The sequence below is a fragment of the Pestalotiopsis fici genome (assembly GCF_000516985.1).
Source record: "Pestalotiopsis fici W106-1 unplaced genomic scaffold PFICI_Scf_12, whole genome shotgun sequence".
NCBI lineage: Eukaryota > Fungi > Ascomycota > Sordariomycetes > Amphisphaeriales > Sporocadaceae > Pestalotiopsis > Pestalotiopsis fici.
Genome location: NW_006917102.1, coordinates 1,132,453 through 1,148,115, shown reverse-complemented (window position 1 = coordinate 1,148,115; position 15,663 = coordinate 1,132,453). Strand labels below are relative to the sequence as shown.

At 50.9% G+C, this 15,663-nt stretch overlaps 2 protein-coding genes across 2 annotated transcripts; both read left to right on the top strand.

The window, feature by feature from the left end:
• Window positions 1–8,495: 8,495 nt before the first annotated feature.
• Window positions 8,496–10,450, top strand: PFICI_14106 (uncharacterized protein; the record flags this gene model as incomplete). Its single annotated transcript, XM_007842687.1, has 2 exons — window positions 8,496–8,941; window positions 9,007–10,450. 2 exons carry the CDS (start codon window positions 8,496–8,498, stop codon window positions 10,448–10,450), a joined length of 1,890 nt encoding a protein of 629 aa, XP_007840878.1.
• A 3,587-nt stretch (window positions 10,451–14,037) lies between these two features.
• On the top strand, window positions 14,038–14,901 carry PFICI_14105 (uncharacterized protein; the record flags this gene model as incomplete). Its single annotated transcript, XM_007842686.1, has 1 exon — window positions 14,038–14,901. One exon carries the CDS (start codon window positions 14,038–14,040, stop codon window positions 14,899–14,901), a length of 864 nt encoding a protein of 287 aa, XP_007840877.1.
• Between the last annotated feature and the right edge of the window lie 762 nt (window positions 14,902–15,663).

The following is a 15,663-nucleotide window of genomic DNA, read 5'->3' as shown; positions in this document are numbered from 1 at the left end:
GAAGCATGGTATCTCTTGATTAGGCGCGGAGTATTACAAGTCCTTGCCTCCATTCCTAACACCCATGACTGCTGCTTTGCTGCTATTGCTGCATCATAATCCATACTTGGGAAGCGTTGCCTTCGTGGGCCCATGTTTATTAATATTGTTGACTCTCTCGTTCACACGGGCATAGGGAAAACCAAGTATGGATGTCCATGTATGATGTAGTATATGTGTCTAGGTAGGCATGGTCTACTACCTAGCCTCTTTGAAAGGTCGGGCGGTCCTTGATTTGGACAGAACTCAATCTGGGAATTCCCACATGTTGTGACCCCCATGCGTAAAGCAATATGCCCAAGCCTTATTTCTCTTGACAATCTCAATCAGGAAACTCTATTTTCGCTACAGCTCGTATGCTCCTTGGACGCGAGTAATGTCAAGTCCAAGCAAGACCATTTCAAAGAATGGGCATTGCACAAACGAACCTCGGGTTGGGGCTCGTAGGTGGAAGAGGGAGGCATCGTTCATGTGTGCGCATGGAACGAAACAAGGAGTACTCGTTCCAAACAGAGAGGTGAACTGAGGTGAAAGAATAGAACCAGATTCACACATACGTACATACATACGTATCCATATGCCTGCGCCGGCCGCAAGTTCGCGAAAATGGAGCAGCTACTGCGAGGTGAAGGGCCATATTGTCACCTACGTCCCGACTACATCCGAACCTGTCCCCTCCCTATAGGTACCTACTGTGTAGTTAGTGTCTCCATCCCAGCCCATGGCGTCCTCCCGACCCCTCCAGGCACGACGTCCCGAGCAGCCCAAAAAGAAATCGCATCCCAACCAGATGAGGGTCGTTTGCTCCTCCGATCGCGTGCAACAGAGTAGAGAGAGTGCCGGGCGGATGGCTTGCGACTTGGTCGACGGCCTCAATAATGCCTGTAAGTGGTTCAGTAGTTGTCGACTAGCGGGGAAGGGCCAGTGCGGGTGGATCTGTGAGCCATATGGCCGGAAGCACTCGTGCCAAGCTTGCAGCCACTACTATTACTGCTGCTGCGAACAAAGTCCATAAAATCCACAGTCCAGGGCAGTATCTCGGCCAGCATGTTAGACCGCACACAGCGCCGGTCTCATGCCGATCGCTCTACCCCCCCAGTCGAGTCTTGGTTGGAACGTCTCCTCCATGTGTATGATGGGTATCCAGAATGTATCCGTAGTAGTATCCAACATATTGTTCCCATCCACGCTGCTAGCAACTTACAAGCGAACGAACTTGCATCCGAACCGCTGGACTAGCTGTTCATAATATGGACCACTTCTTGTCTCCCAAGAGATCCATCAGGCTGAAGTGTGGGAATCCAAAGTAGTGATTCGATTTAATCTTGCCTCGGCTGGTCCACGCACGCACGCGACTCCCCCGAGATGAAGGTGAGACTCTATGGTGATCTACATGGCTGACGGGGCGGGATGGTATAGTAAATAACATCACTCGAATCCTCTCAACAACCCAGGTCGCCCACTGGGCACTTGCGTTGCACAAGGTCTACGATTGACCATATAGGTGCTCATCAGGGCATTCATCACGGGAATAAGACAAGAAGAGAGACAATTCTTCTTTCTCCTCTTCCGTCTGTGAGTAAAGGCCAATGCACCCGATAGAAGCCAAAAAAGAACTCAGCTACCGGGTCGACTGAAACCATATGCGGTCAAGTCTCTTTCATCTATTGAAGTCAACCCAGAGGTCAGTAACAAGTCTGGCGGAATCCCAATAGAGTTAACATGGTGCCCATATGCCCTCGGCAAGACAACTAGGCAATTATTATGGATGTTGTTACCTAGCTCTTTTTGTTTGGTTCTCCATGTCAGCTCAGCACCCGACTGGCCTGACGCAACCATATCAACTCACGACCAAAGCTGTTACAAACGCTGCTGACATACAAAGTAGTATAAAGCGCTCAATCGTGACATATGCTGTCGCTCGATAGGTCTCGACTGCTGGGGCAATCTCAGATCGGTTTGAAGCCAGCGCAAGCTGCAAGATGCAACACTGCGTTTCTGGGTGGACCCACGGGGCCGACGAAGGCCCTTCTCGCAGCTGCGGCGCAGAATGAAGCCCTGATGAGGCCTACCCTGCTTGCAAGGCCCCTGGTCTCTCATCCCTGGGCATCCCACGCCCATCAAAGGGATATGGCAAGTAAGTCCTGGTTGGACTCTTCTTCTGGCGAGTGCCACTCGTTATTCACCTCCGTCAGCTCGCCAAATTGCGTTGCGTGTCGTGCGTAGATCACAACGCTGAATAGTCTCATGGCCATCGTCGATTGCTGAGAGAGGCCCGTGTCACGGAGAGTAATTTTGGTTGTGTACTTGCGCTGTCTTATGTCAACAACTTTCACTGCCATCTAAACACGCCAAAAATATCAAGGACGCTCCCGTATATACACACACACATTACCCAGGCAGCTTCAATGGCCACATGTGCTGGAATTACAAGAATGCATACTAGCAGTATGGTAGCATGAAATCCGCACGGGCGACGGTGCATCGTGCCTTGCTTTGCAACACATATAGGTACCCCCACTGTAACTTCCTTGTGAGGTTGCCATCGTCGTCGTAAACAGTAGTTAGTCGTACATAGGCATTGTGGTATGTACAGGCAGTCGAGCGGGCACTTTCATCAGTGTGAGTGGTCCATACTCCGTACTACGGCACCTCGTTCCCCTCTCTTCAGACACGGGAACTATTCAACTGCACGGGCTCCGCGCCCATTTCGAGAGCTATACTCGAACAAAGAGGGATCTCCGCAGGTCTGTTGCCGTTCCCGGTGATGGACTGGATGCTCAAACTGTTTTCTCCTCTCTTTTTCCCCCTCCGTTCTCCTCACTCACCCCGGTTGCCTGCCGAACCCACCACCCAGTTTGCCAGTCAAGTATTCGTGGTTGGCAAATGGCAAAAGGTAAGCCCTGAATGCTTGCCAATTATATGGGCTGGTTGCAAGCTGCCGGAGTGCCCCGTCAGCCTCGCCAAAGAGGATATGAACCGACGCTCGAGTTTGTTCAGTGGCAACTGTGGGACTGGCATATCCGAGCACAATTTCCGTTCATTCAACAGCAACGTGTGAAGGAGCCACCAGACGCTGATCATAGGAAATGGCAGTCACCCAAGTACACCACAGTAACAACCTCCCGGCAACGCTACCTAGCTTGCCCAACTACCCTACCAAGCCTACCTACTTTACTTATTATTTACCTTCCACTACACTACAGCTAGCAGCAGCACGCTACAGTGCACACAACCACGCAGAAGAGGGTCCCTTTTATGAATGGGGCTTCAGCAACGGCTAGTCGACGCGACCGCTCCATCTAACCAGACATGGTCTCGCTGTGCCGCAACAGCATCATCGTCTCCGACGCCCAGCAATCGGGAGGAGAAGAGACCCTGGCCGGACGACGGACCGACCTGTGACTTTTTCCTCCACCTACATTTTACAAACACCCAGAATCCTTACTCACTCACTCACCGTTGGCCCGCCAGACAATTCAATCAAAAGCGCCCAATGAGGTATCCAATACCTACAAAGATGCGCAGTGAGTAGACTTCATTAATTTGAGGGGTAGAACAGCTGCGGCGTCGGCGAGTGCTCCCGAAACTGATGAAAGAGGTCGGTTCATACACACAGTATGATGCTGGCAAGCAGATCTCGTCTGCATGGGTCCAGGCCACCACATACTCTTTCAAAGGGTTCGTGGTGGGAGTTCCACATCTGAGTATTAACTGTCGTTGAATGGCAGCCAGCCAGACTCACCACCCGTCGTTGGGTTCTGCAGTACCTCAAAGTATCTCTACATGCAAGTCATTACAAGCTCAAGGGCTGCCCCTGCTCGTGCATGGAGCTCAATACGACTAGACTCGAGTGAACCCCCACTCTCTCGACCACAACTGCATTTCTACATCCAGTCCGAGGCCATGGATTCAGAGCACTAGAATCCTGCTTCATGTCGAAGCAGACAATTGGAGAAAGAGCTTCAAGAAGCCATCTCAGAATCACGATGATCGGGATCTCAGCACTTACTTGGCTTGCTAGTTAGTTTATGTGACGAGCCAAGCATATGCTAATACTCTGTGCAGCCCGAGGACCTGCGTCGTAGGACAAGCAAAAGACCGCCTGTAGCAGCACTATGATTCACGGATCACAAGCCATTGTTTAGCAGCAGTCGGTAAATTCCTTGAGAATGGGCTTGTTTGGTGCAGCGCAAAGAAGACGGTGGGCTGCTCTAACCCGCTCTTGGTTTAAGCCTCTAAGCAATACGGGCCCTCCGGGGTTCCTAGCTGCCGAATGTTGAAAGTCAATTGGGCGGCATCGTCTGGCCACCAGACAGACGAAGCACCGCTGTTTTCAGAGCTCGAGACTCGTGAGCTCTTTTTTAGAGGGACAGTGTATTCATTGACCAACAGCAAGTCATTTTCCTCACTCGACAACCGGCGCTTCTAGGCATGCTGTTCTAGAAGGTTTTTGTTCTCCAGTCTTTGCTCTGCGCGTGGCTCTGCACACAGCATTTCCAACGTCGATCTTTTTAAACTGCCGGCAGAATATACTCCCTTCGCTTGCTACGATACAGAGTTGCCGCTGTTTAAACCGCCATCGGTGAGTCAAATATGGAGGCGTTCGTGTAACCTGGTGCCCCAGATGACTGTGGGCCCTCTTGCCCATGAATTTTGCGGTGACGACCATTACCCGAACCAAAGCGCATGGAGAAACACATTGCCACGGGAAAATGCCGTAGAAAATCTGGATACTTACAGATGCTCTTTGCGAATGCCCTACGTCTGCCCGTCGCTGGAGAAACAATGTTACCCAGAGGTGCTTGACGAGAAGGAAAGAAAGCCACAATGCTTCAGACTTGACAAGTCGCGAGTTTGGATCTAGTAACAATTCCGTAACGATCGAATCGAAAGACAAGCACAAGTGCCGACCAGCCACGGCTCAGCTATTTGCATTCGGAATCGACAACGTTCAGCCATTATTGCTATACTACTGCACAAGAGAGCGCCACATGTTTGTTTCTTGCATTGTATTCGGCATCAGCTTGGACTAGCGACGGCCATATCCTCGGTACCCTAAAACCACCAAGACGAGGTCAAAGCCAAAGATTCCATTCTTTGTTTTCTGTTGATTATTATTTATTTTCAGGCTTCTCGAATGCGCCAACTCGTTCTGTTTCTCTAGTGACGTACGGACGGTACCTACAACGGCAATTGGCATCTGGAGACGACGGGCAGCCTTACTATAGCGGGTAGCAGGCGAGACGGAGACACCGCCAGGACCCTGAAAATCGCTCCCGTGTTGTAACGCACCAGCACTGCCATTTCTTTTTTGAATCTAGCATGGGCGACAACCGTGCCCACCAGCAATAAGCTTAGGAACACCCTGGCAAACCGCCCAGCAAAGTCCACGGACTGGTCTTTGCGACTCTGGGCAAACGCCATGTGCTACGTAAAAGCGTCACAGTCTAGCAGCCTTCTCTCCAGTTTAGTGATTCAGGGTCTCTGGGGGAGTTTTGTCTTCGTAATGTAAACCAAAAGTTTGGATCTCGCATGATTTTGGCAATGGTTTAGATTATAATCCCGCCTGCTGACCTGTCACAGAGTCAAGAACATGGATGAAAGACGTCCAACATGACATGCTTTTTCTTATACCCGGCCCGAATTTCTCTCGTAGTTGCTTGTAGCACGAGATGGGTAAGTTGATCGAGTCATGTCAGCTAAATTTGGCGATGCGCAGGGCACGCTGGTGTCGTGTCGTAGCAGGTATTACCAAGCCTCGAGAACGATTCATGACTACTACTATTACTACTACAGAGTACCGACCACCAAGCCCAACCAGAACCCAGGTCCGTCAACTCGGCTAGAAGGCGTTTCTAGTACATAGTATTCCGCAGAGAGCCCGAGCCTACCAATGGTCTCCGCCAAAGGCGTGTAGACATCTCAAACAAAGATGCGACTTGCACACGCGATATCCGCCAGTCTAACTAAATCCTACTAGATTGGCAGAGGATCATACAGGCGGCTGAAAAGCCCAGTCCATTTTGTCGTAACGCGCAATCTGATGGGCCAGTTGGTTATAATCGTGCCACTAGGCGAGTTGGCTGGTTTATTACTCGGCTAGGTCATGCCTCCAACCACTTCTAGTCACCGACAGTGCACAGTCGGCGCCGGAGAAATTGGTAGCGGTAGACTCAAAGTCTGGAACTGTTGTACGGAATATAGCAGCAAAATAGACGGACGGACGGACGCAAGCCGCGACGACTTTTGGCACCTAGTTACGGGCGGACATGATCGTTTCTTTTTTGTTCGCTCTTTCTTTGATTCTTCCAGCCAAGCAATCAGGCGCGACTGAATACATGCCGCATTCAATCTCTCCGTCGGAAAATGACCGCACAAGAAGCCCGAGGCATTATTAGATGTGCGATCACCGGCCATTCCATGCGACTGGGCAACAAACGGTCACGGAGTCAGTTCCCAAAGCAGCACTAGTTCTTGTCGACTAAGACGGCAATGTCTTATGAGTTGAAACGTCAGGATGTGGGGGTCACCTTTGGAGCAGCATGTGGGAGTTGAAGACGGGCCAGGGTATGTGGGTGGGTGGGCCGTGGGCCGTGGTCATCTACCCAGCCAAAAAGTCAGGCCAGAGGGTGCGGGGGGGCGCTTTTCGCGTATATGGGTCAAGGTCTCGGGGCAGGCAGAGAGAGAGGGAGAAAGAGAGTGGTAAATGGTAAGTGATCCTGGATCCATTTTGGGTCACTTGGGACGTCGTGTGCGAGATCCTCCACGACCAAGCAGATCTTCATCAAGACTGGACGAGTGGCGGCGATGGTTTTCCTGCTGGCTGAGGTCATCCGTCATTCTCTCGAGTCTTTGCCGCGAGTGCTTTTTTTCCCTTTGGGGGTCCCAAAGATGGTAGCTGTTTTGTATAACCTTGGTTGGTAGGTAATTCGACACAGTTGACATGGCCCGATGACTTATGATCAGCCACCTTCGATGGTATGGCCGTTTTCAGTTTTTTGTTTTTTGAGGGCACCGCTGCGCTGCCGCTTTTGGTTGCATTGAAGTGAATGGTTGGCTCGTCTATGGTGCTCACGTGCCCACGTTCTCCGGCATCGCTTGCATGGTTACCGTTTTCGTCGTCGCTGTCGTCTTGATTCGCATTTCCAAGGTCGAGCTATTGGGATTGTGATTGTAAAAGGCTCTAAAAACTCGACCCGTCGGGGAGATCGTGACTATTATGTACCAGCGATAGAGAGTCGCCAATCTGCTATCGTATCTTTCTCTCAGCCTGGGCAGGTTTTACCCCAGCCTACTGCAGAATGAATGCGGCAGGTGTCACCTTGGCGCCTGTCGCGGCGATCGCAAGATAACACAGCAGGCAGTGTCTGGGCCAGCCATTGAACAAGACGGCTCAGATAGATTTCTGAAACCGACGTTATTGGCCTGTTCCGTATCAATTGTACGGGCACGCGACACCCGGGGCGGGCTTTGTTTAGATGCCTAGGGTGATGTGGTGCCAACTTGCAAAACAATAAATAGAAATCTGAGTTGGCTGCTATATTTATCAAGATGATCGATCTCTGGGGGAAACCAAATGATTCGGTCACGTCCGTCTCGTAGCGTTCGGAGGCGGATGGAGCTCTACCGCTCATCAGTAACCAAACTCTCTTATCAGATCGTCTTGTGGGAGCTCCTCCCAAGAAGAAAAAAGACCCAGTGAGGCTCTGCCAACACAGATGGCTCCCACCCCAAAGATGAGCACGCGATCGCTATCTTCCCTGCTCCAAGATAATGTAATAGATAGTGATTAATACCTAGGGCTGAAAATGGTAGGTTCCTTTGATGAAATTTCGTGAGGCTTTCCCTTCTGTTCAATCCTGGGGTTCGTCGGATAACGACCAACACTTGAAGCGGACCTTATCGGAGTCGTCGCCATTGTTAGCTTATCTCACGCCATGGCTATGGCGTACCTCTTGTTTCGCACATCATTTGGGAAATCCAAATGCCTAGGATCCTTCCTAGCAGTTCTTCTTCTTCTTTTTCTTCTTTCCCTTTGGTCCTTTTCCCCAGTATGACTCGAAAGAACGACTCTGCCCCATGCGGCTTGCAACCAGATCGCCATGCTATATATGAACGACAGCGGCAGAGGACGATGAATATGGAGGGCGATTTGGGTATCGGGTTATGGATGAGATGACGGGCTCACCTTTCGAAATCGCGATTGCCGAAAATGTCTGAACGAGTTCGGGTCCTTGGGGGCTGCAAACAAAGATGCCACACAAAGATGCCTTTGTCCTCGAGGGTTGGTGGCTGAGCACTGGCTTTGTGTCCCAACTGCGCTCCCATGAATGACAAGAGATGGGAAAACCATGGAGCGGCCCCAATGGAAACAAGAACGGGCGGGCCACTCGGGTACGATGGATAGCAATACGCCACCTCATGTTTGGAAGATACCATGACGACGTTGGAAAATGCTACCCATATTCGAAACACTATACACGAAGCGCATCTATGTCCGGGCAATGCTAGTTGGTGGCCTGCTGCTCACGGCGTGCCTTGCCAGGCGGACGGTCTCGGTGGTCGGCGCGCCGGTGAAGAGGGATGAGCCGGTCAAGAGGGACGAACCGACCTCGACAATCCGAAGCACCACGACGAGGACGACAACGGTCACGATTGCGTACAAGCCAACACTCGTGCCAGGAGATGCAAAATACGAATTGCTGGGCTGTTATGGTCAGAGTGGTCTAGACGGCGCGGGAGGTCATCCATTTGGAAAAGAGTCGGATTTCGCATCGCCATCGTCGGTCAACACTACGGAGCTCACCGTATACTCGTGTCTTCAAGGATGCTTTGCGCTCTCGCCGCCGAAAGGAGCATCAGCGGATCATTTCAAATATGCCGGCATGAAGAATGGAAGGTGTGTCTATGTCATGCCATAATAATTCACAGTTTATACCTGTGGCTAACGTGGAATTGCAAAAGCGAATGCTATTGTGGTATGACGATTGCTTCAGACGCAGAAAAGCTCGACGCCAAGAACTGCACGAGGCCATGCTCTGGAGATCCCAAGCTCTCGTGTGGTGGAAGCGAAAACCTTGCAATATACAATTACGTTCCAGACGCAAAGAAGGCCGTGGCATCAGACGCAACCCCGACGCAGTCCAGCAACAGCAACGAACCCAAACCCAACCGGCTTCCTCCCACCAGTGCAGCACCAGATAATCAGGGCTCTGGCTCATCTAGTCCAGTCGGTGCCGTCGCAGGCTCGGTATCAGGCATTCTAGTCCTTGCGGCCATCCTCTTCTTCTGCCTCCGGTTCCAGCGAAAGAAAAAGGCTTTGCAGAATGCTCACGTTGATGCCATGCTGTCCAAGCATCAGGACTCCACTGCCGTAAAGCAGAAGCAGCCTTTGGGGATATTGGCTACCAATGCTAATGTACACGACGACATCCACTTGGCCATCAAGGAAGGTTTGGTACCGACGACACCAGCGTTGGAGAAGGGCGCCAAGCAACAAAACCTTTCACCCAAGCCAGCTCACATGGTTGCAACAGGCGAACATCCGGCCCAAGATAGAGACAGCCTATACACCACCCTCATGTCCGACACAAATACTGGGCTGGCAGTCCCGACAGAGGGCAACAGCTCGGCGGTGCAGTGGCGCACGATCGACCACAGCGCAAACGGTGTCCCCTCGTCGCCACGAATCGCGAGTCCGCCGCCTTCAGCTGGTATCCACGGACTCGGTGACCGGGCCTGGCATCGCCGGCGTTTGTCGACCCCATACGGCCCGCCCAATGCACCGCTGCCACCTGGTCCACCCCATCTCCTGAGCAGAGGTCCCGGGTATGGACGGGGAGGCGCAGCACCTCAGAGGCCGCCGCGTCGTGGTAGCGTGGCGACCTTTGAAGTGGGAAGAGATACTCCGCTGCAGAGCCCCTCGACCATGAGCTTCACCAGCACGAGCACCGAGGGCGTGAGACCGGTGCCTCCGCTGAAGCTGCAGAGGCCGGGCGCGGGACCTGGTCTCAATGTCCAGACCAGCCAGCTCGGCCGAGGTGGGAGGAGTCTGACGGGTGCCCGAGACATGGTCGGCGCGCGCAAGGACATGCAGCCAACGCTGCCAAAACTCCCGCTGGTACAGAGGCCCGAGACCATGAACTTTGACAGCCCCATCCTCCCCCCTCTCGAGGCAGGAGAGAGGTTCAACTTTGACTCGAGAGTCTGGAAGGACTTGCCGAGCCCGCCAATGCAGGGACACGGTGTGCCTTTTGTCGCCTCGCCGCCGGACAGCCGCAGCAGCAATGAGAAGGACAATACACTGAAGCGGCACGTCAATGAGGACGGAGTGAGCCCGGCTTCGGCTTCGACGGTTGGGTCCAGTATCTTGGGGAGTCCGACGATAATGGATTGGGCGGGGAGATGAGGTATCCTTGCTTGAGAGTCGAGCTTTGATTTCCACGTTGTGTCCTTGGTTCGTTGAATATAATAGCATGACAATAGAACTCTTGTTTGATGATTGAAATCAATGTATGCAATCCTGCCATCCTTTACGAGTTCAACACTATTCCCATAGTTTCATTATGTCCGATGGCAAGCATGGATTACCTAGGATGCTTGAAATATTGTAAATATTAAATCATCTTCCTTACCGAGGCTGGGTTTTTGTGACTCGGCTCTTCAGTTCACCCGGCATGAGCCAAGTGTCAACACAGTGGAGCTATCGAATCTGCTTATTTCATAAATGTTACCAGTGTGATGGAAAAATAAAAAATAAAAAAAATAAAGGCGCAGGTCTGGAGTACGAGACAGTGTCTAGTAATTTTGCGTTTTTCTTTTTGGAGCGTGTGGTAAGGCTTCCAACGACGAGTATGGAAAACATGGAATTGTATTAGTTCTACTGTAGAGTCCTTGGTTCTTTTTCAGCCGCTGTTCATTCAATCATCTACTCCAAGTGAGGATCTCTTCCCTTTCCCTTTTTGAAAGTCATCCCTAAAGTAATCTGAAGCATCTTGATTACGACCTGTCTTACTTCACAGATTATTCTCATAGTGTAACAGCATGTAAGACTCAAAGGGTCGTAATTGGGCACAGAAGACTATCCAACTCGTATCAGAAACATCAAAGCTGCTGAACATTAGCATATGACCAGCGAGAATGTGTGGTGTCGAGTATGGAACCAGGGATATCTCGTCTTGGTCGATTGCATTGCCGTACTTTTACATATTCAACTATTCACTTCTGCTGCATCCAAAACCTTCAACTCGGTTGGCAGACGATTATCCCTACGACTTGACAATAGGCGATTAGATCCCTCGCCCTCTGCGAATCCATTTTTCAACAGCTTACAGACAAACTGTACCTATCTACTTGTTCCAATGATAATGTCATGATGATAAGTTCGCTCAAATAGCATCAAACGTGTCTCTCGACAAAGGCATTGTATGGAGTGAAAAATTCTGCATTCTTGAAGATCCCAAACCGGTTGTTGAAATGGTAGATTCGACGTTGAGCGTGCCAGACATGCTGGTAGAGGATATTATCGCCGAGTTCAATTCACGACGGAGGCTCAGAACCGATGGGCATAATAGCCTCCCATATACTTGTACAGCTGTTGACAGGCTTCAAATATTCCTTCATGGTTCTAAATAAATGGCAATGGGTGGCCATCGACGAGGTTTATTCGATCTGCTGGCCAGGGTCCTTCTTCAATATGTTCATGTCGGAGCAACAACGCCATCGACAGCCTTGGAAAAGCTGAAGCATGCGTAGTCACATTATTCCCTTTGTCAAGACCGAGTCCTGGTTAACAATCCATCATGGGAAGGAGACCGATTTCCTGGGTTGCCAGCATTAGGTCTACCTTTAACAGGCTCTCGGGTTTGTCAGCGATCATCTGTAGCTACGGGAGACGAGACACATCTCGAGCCCTTCTGTTGTTTTCCAGCAGCCAAGACCCCTCTAGAGTGGCGAATGATCTAAAAAGCTGCACGGTGAGCTTGCCGTTATCGTTAGAAGTCAAATAAGTACATATACAAATACAGCCTCTCAACATGCCATGATGCCTTGGAATATTGCAGACAGTTCAGGGATGGGACAGGCTGCAACGGCGCCGGCTAACATGTACCATGGCACAAGTAGTTCCCGGGCTTACATGGTGCAAGACGTGTGGTTTACAGATGCCGGCCATTCACAAAGTCATTATAGCCTTTCACTCCTACGAGAGTCGAACATGGTTGTACGGTATTTCCAGGACATATTTCTATTCCCTGGCACTTTTTGCCTCCGCCATGCCGGGCGGTTATCTGCGATGTACAGACGAGAAGCCGGAAAGATGCAAATGACTAAAGCCTGAAAGACATCGAAAGACTCCGTAGAAAGCATCCATTCCTTTCCGTATTTCATGAACCCTTCATTTCCCAAACGTAACTAGGGCAGAAGCAGTAGTGGTCAGTCATATGCGACTGAGGTGGACGCTCAGGGCAAGAGGTTGATAGACCTCGAACCCGTCCATCGCCTTCCATTCCCCTACACATGGCGTCGGCTGCCCTCTTCGAACCTGATCAGATCGATCCGCTTATGCGCCGGGGTTGGGGTTCATCTGCGGGTGGTTAGTTCACTGTACTTCTGGCCCGGGAGGAATTATAAGTGACGTACCTTTCTCTTGCCACCAGTGAGGGTGACGTTCACGAAACGGCGGGTGTACGTGAGTCTCTTCTTGGCACGGCCCTTGGGGGTCTTGGCCTTCTCCTGCTTCTCAACCTGTACAAAGATGGGGATTAGTCGCCTGTCCAGATCGTGACCGATATCAAGCTCCCGAGTATTTGGTATCAATTATTCGGATGTGATGGCGTCGTGGGTTCTGCGATGATGCGAGCACTGATGGATGAGGAGTTGGTGTCGTCGTCGAGCTGAGTGGCGAAATCGTAGTCGGGGCAGATGCTTGCTGTCGTCGAGGCGTCCTATCCATCAAACTCCATTTCGTCCAGAGGTCCGTCCATGCGTTGCTTCCGGAAAAAATAACCAAATACTCAAGAGCTCGATGCGTTTCGGGAAAAATTTCGTGGTCGTACCTTGGGGGTCTGAGACTTGACCTTGCTGTGGGAATTGTCAGCAACTGCGACCGAGAGCAAAGGGGGTGTTTCCTGGTGGCTTTGACTTACCCAGCACGGGCGAGAGATCCGTGAACCTTACCCATCTTGAATGATGTCTGATGACTTGTCGAGTGATGGAAATTTGTCGATTAGCTGGGTGTTGCGATGTAAAAGTTGTCGCAGGTGCTCGGGGTTGGCGGACTGAGTGGGATTCGAGGCGCTCAATGATTTTTGACGCGGGCACAGAGAAATGTGGAATTGTGGGAGTGGAGTCATGGAAAGAAAGCGCTAGGTGAGAATAACGGCTTTGTTGCATATTTGTAGCGAGGACTATGGACTAGCGGGGATCATAGGTGGCATAAATCAATCGCCACCTCTACCGCGTGACTCAAAGCACCAATTGCGTGCCTCAGGCAGTCAAATATTCACTTGACCGATTCCAAGCTGATACATGGCTCTTGCCGTTGGAAGCATCTCTAGCGAGAACAAGACAGTCAATCATGTTAATAGTCGAGAGATAAAGGCAGAGAGATCCATCTATGTGAATCTAGCACATTAACCAGGTTGTCACTCTGTGTGAGAGCGTCTGGCAGGTGCCTCTCGAGGCAGAAACCCTTGCCTTTAAAAGTATCGTGGTCATGGATTTATGGGTTTACCACGGAGTTTCCCGTATGAGCGCTAAACTGTTTTCGGATAGCAATCGTCTCATGATGCGGGTCACATCACGAGAGATGTTCCAAGGTAGCCGAGGCCGGAATCTGATAATTCAAATATCACTTGGAAACTATAATTGGCTCACGTTTAAGATTGTCGTCTTTTTGTGATCTCATCTTTGATAACATTCCATGATAGTGTAGTGTGACTTCTTTCTCCTTTTCTCTACACATTTCAAGCTTCCAAGCAAAAAAACACCTCAAGCATGAAGCTATCGAGCGGGCTCCAGCTTGCCGCCTGTATGGGCATCTGTATGGCAGAACCGTTGACAGAACCCCAGTATATATTTTCCATGCCAGAGGACCCGTCCGCATCCATCTACAAAATACCGACGTCGTATGAGTCTGCGGTCCAAGGCCGGCGAATCCTGAATCGGACGCCGTTGGGTGTCCTATCCACCGTGTTTCCCGGGTCGTCCAAGTCGGACATGAGCTCTGACGATGACGGAGTTTCGGATCAAGAGAGGCGTCCTTCTGGCTTGGGCGGCCTACCCGTGGGTCTCATGGACTACATTGCCGACTGTGAGGAGGATGGCAACCCAACGATTCTCGCCATCAATATTGCAACTTCTTTCAAGAATGTCGCCGCCGGCTCAAATATTAGCCTTGCCCTGCAGTGGACGCCTCCTTACCCGCCAGCGAAGCGTATCCAGTCGGCACCTCCCTGCAGTCTCCTGGACCGCGTTCTGGGTAAATGTCACTCCGAGGATGGTGACGACGATGATGAGGAAGAGGACAAGGAACCCGTGCCGTACTCGGCTGCCAACCTGCCCCGATTTTCCATTATTGGATATCTGGAGAAGCTCCCGACGACTGCCAGTCTTTCCAAGTGCTTTGTAGATACACACCCAGATGCCAAGTACTGGCTCCCTGGCAATCGCATTCACGAGGCCGAATTCGTGAGGTTGGTCGTGCAGCAGATTTACTGGGTCGGTGGGTTCGGAGACCGTGCCTACATTGGCTGGCTGAGTCCGGATGACTGGAAGAATATTACGAGAGAGGAATGGGAAAGTGTCAGGTTGCCTGGAGAAAAGAAGGGCTGGAAGGAATGGAGTGCTCAGGAGTTGTAAAGGCCTTCACCCGCACGCGATAGGGTGAGGACTTGCTGTCGTGGCACCTCTAGGCAAGACATTTAACACACGGACAAGATTGAAACATGCAGATTGGAACGTAGAATCCTCATACACATACGTCAATCTTACCCAGTGGTGCATTATAGTGGTCCAAGGAGAACCCTCAGACATTACCCAGAAAGATTGGTAGTTTGGTGCCATCCTCGTAATACAAATGACCACGAAATACAAGGGTTCTATTCACCGTCGACTAGGCTTGAGCTGTAAAAAGCAAGCTGAAGATCTCGTCAAACACAAAGCTGAATCAAGCATGCGGCCATCAATACAAACCCTAGCTTTGCCACCATTTGAACTCATCCTTGAGTGATTATTTCCAAGATTGCAGTTCAAGGCTCGGGCGCGAGATGCATGTATGAATATTTAGCTTCCTGCCAGCCGCCCTTGAAAGCCAGCACAACTTTACTACTAGCCACTCAAGATCCCCACCCATGCCACCAGCAAAACCACACGATATCCCCGGACTATATCCACCACATTGACTTAGTTAATCATAAGCACCAATTCTTCAACAACAAATCAAAAGGTCTTGTGGTCTAGTGGTATGATTCGCGCTTAGGGAAAACCCTGAACATTGTTTGCGCGAGGCCCCGTGTTCGATCCACGGCAAGACCCTTTCTTTTGCATTTTTTGGCAGATTTGTATTCATGGTTTGGCAAACAGAGGAGATGGGGTGTTTGTTGGATGGTTAAATTTTTCGAG